The sequence below is a fragment of the Rana temporaria genome, chromosome 5 (genome assembly GCF_905171775.1).
Source record: "Rana temporaria chromosome 5, aRanTem1.1, whole genome shotgun sequence".
Classification (NCBI taxonomy): Eukaryota; Metazoa; Chordata; class Amphibia; order Anura; family Ranidae; genus Rana; species Rana temporaria.
The window spans coordinates 416,234,962-416,251,042 of record NC_053493.1 but is presented as its reverse complement, the minus strand read 5'-3'; the positions used below and the strand labels follow the sequence as shown (position 1 = coordinate 416,251,042).

The 16,081-nt window shown below is 46.9% G+C and overlaps 1 protein-coding gene across 1 annotated transcript in view; it reads right to left on the bottom strand.

The window, feature by feature from the left end:
• LOC120941363 (WD repeat-containing protein 64-like) overlaps positions 1 to 16,081 on the bottom strand; it is a 125,672-nt gene that overhangs the window by 11,783 nt on the left and 97,808 nt on the right. Inside the window, exons 17-18 of the mRNA XM_040354701.1 lie at positions 9,385 to 9,494; positions 9,130 to 9,303 (exon numbers count right to left, since the gene is read on the bottom strand). Of these exons, the coding sequence (XP_040210635.1) occupies positions 9,130 to 9,303; positions 9,385 to 9,494 (284 nt within the window). The remainder of the gene's footprint in view (positions 1 to 9,129; positions 9,304 to 9,384; positions 9,495 to 16,081) is intronic.

Below are 16,081 nucleotides of genomic sequence, written 5' to 3'. Positions count from 1 at the left end.
GGCTCCTCCCATGTACATAAGTATCACAGGCTCCTCCCATGTACATAAGTATCACAGACTCCACCCATGTACATAAGTATCACAGGCTCCTCCCATGTACATAAGTATCACAGGCTCCTCCCATGTACATAAGTATCACAGTCTTTGCCATGACACTCACAATGGAGCTCAGGTGCCTCCTGTTTCCACTGATCATCCTTGAGATGTTTCTACATCTTGATTGGATCCCACCTGTGTGGTAAATTCAGTTGATTGGACATGATGTGGAAAGGCACACACCTGTCTATATACAGTTGTGCTCATAAGTCTACATACCCTGACAGAATTTATGATTTCTTGGCCATATTTCAAAGAATATGAATGAAAACACAAAATCTTTTCTTTCACTCATGGTTAGTGTTTGGCTGAAGCCATTTATTATCAATCAACTGTGTTTTCTCTTTTTATATCATAATGACACCAGAAACTACCCAAATGACCCTGATCAAAAGGGCCGAAGGACCCGAAGGACCCAATGAGCACAGTGGTCTCCATCATCTGTAAATGGAAGAAGTTTGGAACAGCCAGGACTCTTGGTAAAGCGGGGCGCCCGCCCAAACCAAGCGGTTGGGGGAGAAGGGCCTTTGTCAGGGAGGTGACCAAGTGCGCATGCTCCAGTTCTCGGCGTAAAACATCAATGACGCCGACGTGTGCGTCATTGACGTAAAGTCGTATTCAAGAATGACTTACGACGTACCCGACGGGAAAACACGACGCGGACCCGACGCCATACTTAACATGGCCTACATGGGACTGGCGTAAGGTTACCCCTCATATAGCAGGGGTAACCTTACGCCTACGCAAACGGCATAAGCGATGGTTACGCAACGCGAAATCGTTCGGGAATCGGCGTATCAGGCTCATTTGCATAAACAAATGAGACCGTACACACGTCCGAGAAACTCGACGAGCAAAACACATCGTTTTGCTCGTCGAGTTCCTTGTGAAGCCGCCGAGGATCTCGGCGAGCCAAGTTTCCCCGTTGACTAACGAGGAAATAGAGAACATGTTCTCAATTTGGCCCGACGAGATCCTCGGCGGTTTTCTCGGGCCGAAAGTGTACACGCGGCCGAGTTTCTCGGCAGAATACGGCTCCGATCGAGTTTCTGGCTGAATTCTGCCGAGAAACTCGGTCGTGTGTATGGGGCCTGACAGATCTCCAGCATTTCTCTATGGAGAGAGGAGAATCTTACAGAAGAACGACCATCTCTGCAGCACTCCACCAATCAGGCCTGTATGGGGGAGTGGCCAGATGGAAGCACACAGACAAGATAACTAAGGAGGGCCATATTCTGAGTAAAGTGATTCTTAGAATCATTTTCGCATAGATACGCTGAAGATCCGACATGTGTAAGTCACTTACACTGTCGGATCTTAAATGTAATTACTCCGCCGGCCGCTAGGTGGCGTTTACGTTCAGGTCTCATTTGTTTATGCAAATGAGCCTGATACGCCGATTCCCGAACGAAATCGCGTCGCGTAACCGTCGCTTACGTCGTTTGCGTAGGCGTAAGGTTACCCCTACTATATGAGGGGTAAGTTTACGCCAGTCCCATGTAGGCCATGTTAAGTATGGCGTCGGGTCCGCGTCGTGTTTTCCCGTCGGGTACATCGTTTTACTAAGTCGTTCTTGAATACGACTTTACGTCAATGACGCACACGTCGGCGTCATTGACGTTTTACACCGAGAACTGGAGCATGCGCACTGGGCTATTTTAAGCCCGGCACATGCGCAGTTCGTTAGAACCGGGGGCGCGCTTAATTTAAATAGAAGCCGCCCCCTTGGATTTACGCGGGGATACGCCGGGCCAAATACACTCCGCCGCCCCAAACTACGGAGTAAGTGTTTGGGGAATACAGCACTTGCTCCTGTAGGTTGGGGCGGAGGAGTGTAAATGGCTTACGCGCCGCCCGCCCAAAAACTACGGGAATATGGCCCAGAGTGGCTATCGGAAAATTCTGTGAATGTCCTTCAGTGGCTAAGCCCAGACTTGAACTCGATTGAACATCCCTGGAGAAATCTGAAAATGGCTGCGCACCGACACTCTCAATCCAACCTGATGGAGCTTGAGAGGTCCTGCAACGAAGAATGGGAGAAAAAAAAGACGATTGCCGTTCTTCTGTTTACATCACATGATCAGCTGTCATTGGCTGACAGCTGATCACGTGGTAAGGGGCTGATCTGTGATCAGCCAAGGCTCATTGACTCTGTGATCACAAAGCACGCTGCGTGTGCCCCTCAGGGGGCGTGCAGGCAGCTCATACATTGTAGGACGTCTATTGATGCCCTCCTGGCAATTAAAGTGGATGTGAAACCAACATTTTTTATTTTTTTGATGTCACAATGTAGAGTATAAGATTTCCTATCATCTTTGCCCAGTCTTGCCACACAGAGTTAATCCAGCTCTGAGCAATCCTCTTTTTATTGTTCAGTGAAACAAAACAGACTTCCAGATAAAGACCAAAGTCCTTGCTTGAGTGACAGGTTATTTACATATCTTGTGCACTAGCTTGCAGACATGCACAGCTTCTGTAAAGTGCACAATTCACATCCCCCTCCCCTCTCCTCCTCTCCCGTCCAGCTCTTCCAGGATTGGCTGTCTTTCCTGTGTTTTGATTAAATGTTTTCAAAATATGGGGTGATCCACAGTTCAGTGTAAACAGCCATCAGAATATACATAGACAAGAAGCTGTGCATAATTGAGGAGAAGAAGCTGGGACAGCCGCACTCCAAAAACGTTCCTTTTTATTAAAACTGGTCACAGAACATCACACGCCACAGCAAACAATCAGGAAAATGCTAACGCGTTTCGCACTGTGCTTCGGTGCTTATTCATAGCTATGAATAACGAATAAGCACTGAAGCACAGTGCGAAACGCGTTAGACTTTTCCTGATTGTTTGCTGTGGCGTGTGATGTTCTGTGACCAGTTCTAATAAAAAGGAACATTTTTGGAGTGCGGCTGTCCCAGCTTCTTCTCTTCAATTTTGCATTAATTGCATTGCCGGGACCCACGGTTTGGATCCAGTGAGTAAAAGTTCATCTGAGCGGTTACTTGTCTTCTCAAGAAGCTGTGCATGTCTGCAAGCTAGTGCACGAGATATGTAAATAACCTGTCACTCAAGCAAGGACTTTGGTCTTTATCTGGAAGTTCTGGAAGTCTGTTTTATTTCATTGAACAATAAAAGAGGATTGCTCAGCGCTGGATTAACTCTGTGTGGCAAGACTGGGCACAGATGATAGGAAATCTTATTCTCTACATTGTGACATTAAAAAAAAAAGTGGTTTACTTTAAGGCCAACACTGTAGCCATCATTTGGCTATAGCGTGGGCGGGAACTGGTTAAACAAGCCGGTAATCAGCTGACAGCTGATGATGTTGTAAAGGGCTGGGGTCGAACTGTGATTAGCCAAGTCATGGGCAGCGCGAGCACAGGAGGACATCCATGCATGCCCTCCCGACCATTTAAGCCCACGTTTTAAATCGAACGTGTTATGGGAGCGTTGACACGTCCACTCATAGTAACAAGGCAGCAGGCATAAAGGTCTCCAGGAAAATGGGGGTGACCAGACTTACTCATAGCTAGGGTTGTCCCGATACCACTTTTTTAGGACTGAGTACGAGTACCGATACTATTTTTCAAGTACTCGCCGATACCGAATACCGATACTTTTTTTAAAATGTGTCTCCATATGCAGCTATGTCCCCCCACAGATGCAGCCATGTCCCCCCCATATCCAGCCATGTCCCCCCCCCCATATCCAGCCATGTCCCCCCATTGTCTCCCCCCATATGCAACCATTGTCTCCCCCCATTATCCAGCCACTGTCTCCCCCCATTATCCAGCCACTGTCTCCCCCCATGCAGCAATGTCTCCCCCCATATACAGCCATTGTCTCCCCCCATATGCAGCCATGTCCCCCATATCCAGCCATTGTCTCCCCCCATGCAGCAATGTCTCCCCCCATATACAGCCATTGTCTCCCCCCATATACAGCCATTGTCTCCCCCCATATACAGCCATTGTCTCCCCCCATATACAGCCTTTGTCTTCCCCCATATCCAGCCATTGTCTCCCATATGCAGACATTGTCTCCCCCCCATATCCCCCTTACCTGCATCCGCGCTGCAGCCGACTGATTAACACGCGCGGGGAGTGTAATGATTGGCGCCGCGCTGCGTACAGACACTCCCCCTTGCTCGGGATTGGACAGTTCACCCGAGCAAGGGGGAGTGTCTATACGCGGCGCGGCGCCAATCATTACAGCTGTAATGATTCGTGCCGCGCTGCGTACAGACACTCCCCCTTGCTCGGGTTTGGACAGTTCACCCGAGCAAGGGGGAGTGTCTATACGCGGCGCGGCGCCAATTATTACACTCCCCGCGCATGTTAAACAGTTGGCGGCAGCGCGGATGCGGCGGGATGCGACGTAACGGCGGCGGGATGCGGCGTAACGGCGGCGGCGGTGGGGGGGGGAGTATTCTATTTCGGTATCGGGGGTACGAGTACTCCCGCAAATACTCGGAATCGGTCCCGATACCAATACTAGTATCGGTATCGGGACAACCCTACTCATAATGCTTCCACAGGGAAATGCATGCTCTATGTCTTTGATAGCAAGTGCCTTCACATCCGGACGGGGTAAAATGCACACTGGGGCTTGGAGGGAAACGGCGGTGCATTCGAACTGTTCGGAGGAATTTGAGCACATCTAGTGTGTATACGAGCTGATCAAGCTGATGCCAGTCTGGGCACCCTGTAATGTCCATCCAATCAACTGAATTTACCACAGGTGGACTCCAATCAAGTTGTAGAAACATCTCAAGGATGATCAGTGGAAACAGGAGGCACCTGAGCTCAATTTTGAGTGTCATGGCAAAGGCTGGGTTCACACTACTACACTACTTTCATCCTACTTTGCTCTGTGTTCAATGTTTCCCTATGAGAGCGTCTTGTAGCGTCCTACACAAGTCGGTCCGACTTTGAAAATGCTCCCTGTACTACTTTTGGTCCTACATTGATCCTACTTCAGGCCCATTGAGTATCATTGAAGTCGGACCAAAGTAGTATCCTGTTCATGAAAGTAGGATGGATGTAGGACCAATGTAGGATAAATGTAGGACCAATGTAGCAGAGCAAAGTAGGATGAAAGTAGTGTAGTAGTGTGAACCCAGCCAAAGACTGTGATACTTATGTACATGGGAGGAGCCTGTGATACTTATGTACATGGGAGGAGTCTGTGATACTTATGTACATGGGAGGAGTCTGTGATACTTATGTACATGGGAGGAGACTGTGATACTTATGTACAGGGGAGGAGTCTGTGATACTTATGTACATGGGAGGAGTCTGTGATACTTATGTACATGGGAGGAGCCTCTGATACTTCTGTACATGGGAGGAGCCTGTGATACTTATGTACAGGGGATGAGTCTGTGATACTTATGTACATGGGAGGAGTCTGTGATACTTATGTACATGGGAGGAGCCTGTGATACTTCTGTACATGGGAGGAGCCTGTGATACTTATGTACATGGGAGGAGTCTGTGATACTCATGTACATGGGAGGAGTCTTTGATACTTATGTACACATTTGGCACCTTTCAGGGGGAGGGGGTGCAGATACCTGTATAATACTGTATATGCTCCCACTTCCAGGTATAGACTCTCTCAGGAGTCACGCTCCCCCCCCACCGCGCTGTCTTCTGGGAAACACACAAGTCCCAGAAGACAGCGGGGACCAGTGGGATCGCGCAGCGCGACTTGCGCATGCGCAGTTGGGAACTGGGAAGGCTTCACTTCCTGGATCCCTCACAGAGGATGGCGGCGGGAGCAGCCAAGAGCCGAACGATTGATCGGCCTCGGCTGCCAACATCGCGGGCACCCTGGATAGGTAAGTGTCCATTTATTAAAAGTCAGCAGCTGCAGTTTTTGTAGCTGCTGGCGTTTTTTATATTTTATTTTTTTTTAGGTGGACCTCCGCTTTAATTTTACATTTTTATTAGTTGAAGGGAATAACGCCTTACTTTACTACTGTTTTTTTTTTTATTCTCAATGTGTTTTACACTTAAAGGGGCAGCTGGTGTACCAACACATGCATCTCTTGATGGTTGGCGCCTTTGATATATATAAATACTCTAATTAGGATTGCCAAATTTTTGGCCAATCAACTGCTTTACTGCCTTTTTTATTTTTATTATTGAGGACTTTTCTGCCTTTTTTTGTTGCAACAGCGCTTTGATTTTGGGGTGGTGTCTTTAATTTCTTTTGAGCTTTTCTATTTTTATTTTATATTAATAAGGCTTTTTTTTTTTATTATTTCAGGTGGCCATAGCACAGAATTCACTTGTTATGCTGCGCACACACGACCGTTATTCATGTCATTGAAAAAAACAAAGTTTCCTCTCAAGCCTGCCTTACATACACACGATCGTAAGAAAAATGCTTGAGTAAAGCGTGGTGACGTACAACGCTTACGACGGTACTATAAAGGGGAAGTTCCATTTTAATGGCGCCACCCTTTCGGCTGCTTATGCCAATTTCCCCATCTCATAACTTGCTTCTGAGCATGCGTGTTTTTTTCCCCCTCGTTAAAGCGTACACGCGACTGTTTTTCACGAAAACGACGAGAAAAAAATAGAGCAGGTTCTAAATTTGTAACGCCCATTTTTTTTTTTCGTTGAGAAAAATGCTCTGGAGCCCACACACAATCGTTTTGCATAACCAATTTAAAAAATGGCATTTTTCTCGTCATGAAAAACAGTTGTGTGTACGCGGCATTACCGATTATTAGAGATGGGTTTGGGCGTGTTTGGGATCCTAGTCCCAACCCACCTACCCGTTCCCGCCAGGAAGCCGACACCGCACAGCGCTAATCACAGGTGGTGAGACATTTCCCGGTCCATAGCTGCACAGATCAGGAAATGTCTCACTGGCTGTGATTAGAGGTGTGTGGTATCGGATTCCTGTCGGGATCGGGTAGGTGAGTTGGGACTAGGATATCAAACACGCCCGTGCCCATTTCTACTGGTCATCTGCTGTTGGGGCTACCTTTTGTTCACAGCATGTCACTGCATTGTTACTGGCCCTGTAAAGTGTCATCAGACGTAAAACCTTTTTTTTTTTTACTCAATCCCTAGAATTCAGAAAGATTGATGCAGGCAGATATGGCAAAAGTGTCTCTTATGCATTCTAAAAGTGGCAAAGAATGCGCCAAATTCACGTCTAAAACTTGTACTTGAAATCGGCTCGTGGTGCGCCACTTTTAGAATGAACGTGAGACACTTTAGCAAAATGTGTCTGAGCCAGATTTAACCACTTCAATACCGGGCACTTCACTCCCTTCCTGCCCAATCCAATTTTCAGCGCTGTTGCATTTTGACTTCCAATTGTGCGGTCGTGCTACACTGTACACAAACAAGATTTTTATAATTTTTTTCCTCTGGGGTGTTTATTTTTTGCACTATAAAGAAAAAAAAGACCGAAAATGTTAAAAAAAGTTTTCTATGTTTCTTTTACAAAACTTTGTAAATAAATACATTTTCTCCTTCACTGATAGGCACTGGTGAGGCTGCAGTGACGGGCACTGATGAGGCAGTACTGATGATGTGGCACTGATGGTCACTGATGATGAGGCACTTATATGCAGTGAGTGAGTGAGTGAGAAACTTTTATAGCGCAACACATGCAAACTGAATCGCCTCTGAGCGCTTGGTATCCATTCCCTGGGCCCTCAGAAGAGATGGGTCTTGATCTTTCTCCTTAAGGCCAGGTGATTTACCTCCAATCGGATGGCGGTTGGTAGGGCGTTCCATAGTCTTGGTCCTTGGACCGCAAATCTTCGTTCTCCTTTGGACTTGTATCTGGCTTTGGGTATCTGGAGTCGATTTTGGTTGGTGGATCGCAGAATGCGATTGGTGTTGTGAGATTTTAGTTTCTCGCATAGATATTGGGGGGAATTTCCCAGAATACACTTATGCGTCAGACAGAGTGCTTTGAAAATGATTCTGTCTTTTACGGGCAACCAATGAAGGGATCTCAGTGAAGGCGAGATTGATTCCCATGTTTTTTTCCCAGTCACAAGTCAAGTGGCCGTATTTTGAACGACTTGCAGACGAGTGATTTGGTATTTTGGGAGTCCAGGATAGAGGGCATTTGCGTAGTCAAGTCTGGAGTTGATAAGTGTCGCCACCACGACTGCTATGTCTTTTTTTGGGATAAAGGGAGTGAGTCTGCGATAGGCAGCACTGATAGGCGGCACCGATATGCAGCACTGATGGCCACTCATGTTGGCACTGATAGGTGGCACTGGTTGACACTGATAGGCAGCACTGATATGTGGCACTGTTAGGCAGCACTGATCAGGGGGCACTGGCAGGCATCACTGATGGACACTCTCTATTGGGCATTGATTGGCATACCCGGAGGTCCTGGGTGGGTATCCCTGGTGATTCTGGGTGGGCATCCCTGGTGGTCCTGGGTGGGCATCCTCAGGGGGGCTGCATTGATAATCAAACAGTACAGACCCCCACGGTCAGGAGAGCCACCAATCGTCTCTCTCCTCTACTCGCATCTGGCAGTGTGAGTGGAGGAAAAGCAGATAAACGTCTGTTCCTATTTACACTGTAATCAGCTGTGATTGGACACAGTTGATCAGGTGGTAAAGAGCCTCCATCACAGGCTCTTTACTAAGACTGGAGATGCCATGTGTCAGACACACCACACCACCCGCAGGCAAGTGCTGCATGCCCCGCGGGCTTGTTATCCTGAAAGATGTCATATGACGCCCAGTCAGGATAACTGAACCACTTCCTGGCCGTCATTCTGCTGTAGGCCGGGCGGGAAGTGGTTAATTTATGTACGCCAAAAGAGAGCTGGTATTTAGTCGCTCCACCTTACATTTGATGCATTCAATGCGACACAAAAGTGGCGCATTTTATAACTACCTGAATTTGGTGCATTGCCAGAACCAGAAGTGTCACAAATGCTTCATGAATTTGGCGCAATACATTAACAAAGGGGATTAATGCCAGAAAAGTGGCAAAGCAGCTTTATCGAACCCCCCACCCCGAATATGTTAACTACTTACCTATCCCTGTCATAGATTAGTGAAGGTTCCAATTCATCATAGATGGTTGATGTGGCCTTCACAGGCAGCTCTTTTATATCTCGGGGGAGAGTCATTGCCGGTGGATCAATCAGCTTGTATGCCCCTTCCTGTCCAAAATGGCCGATGTAGGCTCCTCTTGTAGCGTGCCATATTCTACAAAAACATCATTACATCTGGTCAGGTCATAACACAGGAGGTAGAAGAAAGGAGCGCCAAGCTATAACATAAACCTACCTAATGGAGTCATCCTCTGAAGCAGATACTACAATGTTGTTATTGTCCTCATAAAAGAGGCCGGTGATTTTCATAGGATGTGCCCGCCAGCAAAGCTCTTCGTTTAACATCTTAAAGAATAAGATTACATGAAGCAGAGTGTTAGAATTGAGAACATTACATTGTTCATTTACTTCTTCCCTATCCACTTACCGTATTTGCCGGCGTATAAGGCGACCTCTTAATTTTGCAGCTAAAAGGTCGGTTTTGGGATATACTCTCCTTATAAGATGACCCCCTGACTAGTCTGTCTAGAAGCTGAGGGGTAGCCGGAACAACCGCTGACAGGAACAGGCATTCAGCTTTTTTCAAATCTCACTGTACTGATTACATGCCTCACCTCACTGTGCCCATTGCATGCCTCACCGCACTGTGCCCATTGCATGCCTCACCTCACTGTTCCCATTGCATGCCTCACCTCACTCTGCCCATTGCATGCCTCACCTCACTCTGCCCATTGAGGCCTCACTTTGCCAATCTCCATACCTTATCCCTGACATGCAGAGTCAGACTGCGGGCGTCCATTGTTAAAAAGCCACACCTCCTCCTCGTCCTGTTCCGGCCTCGGGCGAGAGGACCTCCGTGATAGGCGGAACACTGAACATAGGTGCTGATGGGAAACTGAGTGTTCCGCCTATCACGGAACAGGACGAGGAGGAGGCGTGGCTTTTTAACAATGGACGCCCGCAGTCTGACTCTGCATGTCAGGGATAAGGTATGGAGATTGGCAGAGTCAGACTGTGGGTGTCCATTGTTAAAAAGCCACGCCTCCTCCTCGTCCTGTTTCATGATAGGTGGAACACTCAGTTTCCCATCAGAGCCTGTGTTCAGTGTTCCGCCTATCATGGACGTCCTCTCGCCCGAGGCCGGAACAGGACGAGGAGGAGGCGTGGCTTTTTAACAATGGACGCTCGCAGTCTGACTCTGCATACAGTAATACTGGCGTATAAGATGACCCCCCGATATTTGGGGAATATTTTTAAGTATAAAAGGTTGTCTTGTACGCCGGAAAATACGGTATTCCTAACTATAATAACCCATAGAAACCGATCAGTATTGAACATATAGTGCATTGGGAATTCTGTTTGTCATCATTAAAGTGTAAGTTCACCTTTACAGAAAAATCTGTAAGGTGAACCTTTATAGGACCCCCTCTCCCGTTCTGATCCCCGATATTGCTGCCTCACGGCTCCATGGCTTAGTAATCCCCTCAGCTTTCTCTCGCCTTCTTCCCCGCTGAGAGGATGGGCTACACGGGTTCTGATTGGTCGGCGCCACCCATCCGACCAATTAAAATGCTCCTAAGCATCCCTCCTGATGGGGTACAATTAGGAGTTAAGCTCGGGTGATTTCTAAGCCCCGTGGGCCGCGAGGCGGCTATACTGAGGCTTATAACGGTAGATCAGCGATTTTTATGGTGACTGCGACATTATGGCGGACACATCGGACACTTTTGACGCTATTTTGGGACCATTGTCATTTATACAGCGAACAGTGCTATAAAAATGCACTGATTACTGTGTAAATGACACAGTGAAGGGGTTAACCAGTAGGGGAGCACTGAAAGAGTTAAGTGTGACCTAGGGATGTGTTCTAAATGTAGGGGGGGTGGGCTACGTGTGACATGACACTGATCACTGCTCCCAATCACAGGGAACAGTGATCAGTGTCCTGTCACTAAGCAGAACGGGGAAATGCTTGCTTACATCAACATTTCCCCGTTTTTCTCTCCATGAGACTATCACGGGACTCCCGGTGGACATCGAGTCCGAGGGACCCGCTTTCACACTCATGGAGATCGCCATGCATGCTCCCACAATGCTGCATCTTAAAGGGGATGTACCTGTACGTCCATATGCCCAGCCAAGCCATTGTGCCGACGTATATCGTTGTGCGCTGGTCGGCAAGTGGTTAAGGACTCATGTACACTGCTGATGGTAAACAGACGTGTAGGGGAGGTTGGGGCGTTTTTTTCTATGTTATCTTATCAGTACATGTACACAGGGTCTTTATAGTCATTTCTAGGAATGCCAAATGCTTGTAACAGTGTGTAAAGGCGGTAGGTAACTTGCATTTAGAAGCATTTTTGTTCATAGGCGTTTAAATGGGGAAGAGAGAGAGAGAGAGAGAGAGAGAGAGAGAGAGAGAGAGAGAGAGAGAGAGAGAGAGGGAGAGTGTAACGTCACACCAATAACTTTCCACTAAGTACAACTATAGTTGCTTCTTTCCCAGTCAACTCTCTTCCTTCTTCCTGAATATCCTCTCACTTCCTGCAGCCTTGCTCTCCACGGTGGTTGCGGAGGTGCGCCACCTAGTGGCACTTCCTGGTCTGCTCCTGTGCGGCCTATTTAAACTCCCATTACTGACAGTATGGTGTTCCTCTATTGCTGACAGTACGCCACTGTCAGCTGGGCTTCCAGACTCACCTGATCTAAGCTCCAGCTTCCTGAACTGGACCACCAGGACTCCTTGTTCGCTACAGCTCACAGCAACCAGGTCCAGGCTCCCAGGACGCTCATCCATGCCCAGCTATCTGCAACCGCAAGTACTCTGCTATAGAAACCAATTGCTAAACGCTGATCTCCATACTTGCTACTTTGCTTCCAAGTTCATGTTTACTGCTATGCTGCCAAATGCTATGGAGATCTGCTGAAGTCTCTACTATAGCTTTCATGTTAAAGTTCATTACTATAGATATCAATTACTATGCACTGCTCTCCATACTTGTCGCTTGCTTCCAAGTTATGTTCACTGCTATGCTAATCTGCCAATTAATATGGAGATCCACTAAAGTCTCAACTATAGCTCTCATGTTAAAGTTCATTGCTATAGACATCAATTACTATGCTTTGCTCTCCATGCTTGCCGCTCTGCTTTCAAGCCTGTGTTCATTGCTAAAGTACTAAGGAGTTTCACCCAAGTCTGAATTGCACCTCACATGTTATGCTCACTGCTATAGATACCAATTACCTGCTTTGCTTCCATGCTTGAGTTCATTACTAACCCCTAGTATGCAGTCCCAGTACTGCGGCTATACTTATCCTGATACCTGTTCTATACCATTAATACCAAGATTTACTTTCATGTTGCTTATGCTGGAATAAGCACTATTTACTTTACTGAGGCTGTGATGATAGAACCCAAACTCTTAACTGAGTAAGGAGTGAAACCTGGGTTCGAACCTGAGAAGTCTCCGCAGTTGCGATCCATAGACCTGAATTGAATTTGGCGTAACGTTACAGAGAGAAATTGAGAGAGAGGGAAAATGAGAAAGAGAGAAAATGAGAGAGAGAGAAAATGAGAGAGAGAGAAAATGAGAGAGAGAGAAAATGAGAGAGAGGGAAAATGAGAGAGAGAGGATGAGGAACACTTCCTGCTACATTGCCCCAAGTACTCATCAGTGAGGGACACTCACTTCCAGAGACTCTCCTCTCTCATCCCGGACTTCAACTCTACAGAAGAGAAGAGGAAACTCCAATTTCTACTGGGAGAAGAGGAGCCAATGGTGAAGATAGCTACCCAATATGTGACAGCGTGTCACAGACTGAGAGGGACATGAAAAACCGAGGACTTAAAGTGGTTGTAAACCCACAATTATTATTTTTTTTTCACCTGAAAGGCAAAAGCCATAATGAGCTAGTATGCACCGCATATTAGCTCATTATGAAATACTTACCTCGGAACGAGGTGAAGAGAACTTACCTGGTCCACGCCGAGCGAGATGTCATCTTGCCTCAGCGTGTCTTCCGGGTATCGCCGCTCCAGCGATGTGATTGGCTGGAGCGGCGAAGTTGGCATGCGCGCGGGAGACCTCAAACCGGCAAGGTCCGGTGGCTGCCGGCCCTTTAGCAGAGGATCCCCGCTGCGCATGCGCCACTGCAATCAGCGGCGCATTGCGGGGGGAATATCTCCTAAACCGTACAGGTTTAGGAGATATTCTTTATACCGACAGGAAAGCCATATTATTAGGGTGACCATATTTCCAAACTGCCATTCAGGGACACACCCCCTTTCTCATTTCCCCCCCAAAAAATGAGGGGGGGGGGCAGGGGGAAATGTAGTCTCGGGGTTGATGGGGTATTTGGCGGCGGGTTATTTGTCAGGTGAATGTGCCACTTGCCACCAGATGCAGTGCCGCTTGCCACCCATAGCCTGCCACCAGATGCAGTGCTGCTGTCACTCCCTCTGCATGAGCCGCGTGCAGAGAAGAAAAGGAGTGGCGTCACTATCTGGAGAGTGAAGATCACACCAGTCCCTGCTGCTTGCCGCTGGGTGCCAGAGAAGGAGGAGGTGCCGAGGTGGGTTGGGACAGCAGTGCTGCACTAGGCGCAGGCCTCGCTCCCAGTCTCACTGTCCGAGAGTAAATTGTCACTGGTTGCAAGACGCCAGGCCCTAGCAACCAGTTCCGGAAATGTAGTTATTAGTTAGTAGGGGGTGGCTGTGTCCTCTATTTTATTCCGGGACATTGTATTGTCCCAGAATGAAGCTGCCCGGGACCCGGGACAGACATGCCAATTGCGGGACAGTCCCGGGCAATCGTGGGCACCCTACTTATTATAGGCTTACCTGTAGGTAAAAGTTACAAAACCCCCTATACAACCACTTTAATCCTTTCACAGACTTATGTCTCTTCCCCTTTATACTACCCCCCCTTCCTTTTTTCTTATACAGACTCAACTGCTTTGGCAATGCTAACATGTATTTGGTCCTGCCAATAAAGCTTTTTTTAATTTGAATTTGAGAGAGAGGGAGAGAGAGAGAGAGAGAGAGAGAGAGAAAAGAGAGAGATAGAGAGAAAGAAAGAGGGGGGAGAGAGAGAGAGAGACAATGAGAGATAGAGGGGAAATGAGAGAGAGGGGAAAATGAGATAGAGAGAAAAAAAGAGAAAGAGCGAGAGGGAGAGAGACAAGGATTCTGGAAAGTATATATTTTCCCATTGTAAATGGTTAGAAATGATTCCCCATTGAAAACGCTTCTAAACGAAAACGCCCCTAAACGCGGCATGTAAAAGTGGCAAAACTGATGTAATGTCGGTTACTAGCTGTCAAGTTACATTGTTCAGAAGAGGTTTTCAAATGTCCCGTGTACATGAAGCCTAATATTGCGTACACACGGTCGGAATTTCTGCCAGCAAAAGTCCGATGTGAGCTTTTCGTCAGAAATTTTCGACTGTGTGTAGGCTCCATCGGACTTTTGTTGGTGAAGTTTCCGCCAGCAAAAGAAATTCCGATCGTCTGTAGCAATTCTGACGCCCAAAATTCCGAAAATTCCGACACGTGCTCGGAAACAATTCGACGCATGCTCGGAAGCATTGAACTTAATTTTCTCGGCTTGTCGTCGTGTTTGTACGTCACCGCGTTCTTGATGGCCGAAAGTTCAGAGAACTTTTGTGTGACCGTGTGTATGCGAGCCAAGCTTGAGCGGAATTCCGTCTGAAAAACAATTAAAGGTTTTTCCGAAGCAAAATCCGCTCGTGTGTACGGGGCGTAAGAGTTGAAAATGTAAGGTATTGTACACTGTTAAATGTTTTTTGCTGTTTAACCACTTGCCACTTCTCACCACTTTTCCTTGGGTGCATCGTGTGTCATTTGCACATTGGAAATGTATTCATACTATTGTGTGACACTATGAGATAACTAAATCTAATATGTTGTGTTATTATTCATTTGTGTTTGCACGGAGTCACTTTACATGTAAGTTCAGTATACATCAGTGGTTTTGCGCAGGTTCACTTTTTAAGAAAGTTTAGCGCAACTTATTATTGTAAGTTGTTGTAAATCCATGAGAATATATATTTGTATATGTTGCACATATACTACTGCGCTGATTCGGTGCAAAATTTTACTTTTAGCCACTAAAAATATAACACTTCCAATCTATTTACAAACACAGATCATTAAAATATGCAAAAACACCAATGTGCTCGCGATATATGATCACGGATGATACAAATTTTATAAACATGCACAAAAAAAGTCCAATATTTCCAAATTCCCAAAAAATTTTGCCAATATTCTTGAGTGAAATTCTGTGACTTTTCACCCTTTTTGTGTCACCACCACCTCTTATGTGCTAGACTCTCACCAGATTAAGGTAGGTTTATAGCCTGTAATTGTTATCTAGGTGTGTGTCTCCGCAACAACTATAGCTATTGCCGTCTCCCCTTCGAGGTATGTATCAGATCAACATGCAGCACAACTTTTGCATCCACTTCAGCCTCCGGCTGCTTTCCTTATTCCAAAAGAAGAAAACTCCATATGGTGTAGTATGTAAAAGTAAGGCAGTTTATTTTGTAACATAAAAAATCATCACTCACATTTCCAGGTGCCTAGCCGGCACTAGTCTGTCCAGTGTTACTGCTACGGTATTCCTTCGGCGTGCGTTCCACGCCTCGTTTGTGTGTTGTTCAGTACGCGGAAGTGCAGTGGAGGTGACGCGTGACGTATTTCCGGTCGAAGGAATTACCCATAAGCCGCTACGCGTTTCGCATGTACGCATGCGTCTTCAGGAAGCTTCCTGAAGACGCATGCGTGCATGCGAAACGCGTAGAGGCTTATGGGTAATTCCTTCACGACTGGAAATACATCAAGTGTCACCTCCACGGCAACCTCCAGTAACTCTGGACAGACTAGTGCCGGTTAGGCACCTGGAAATGTGA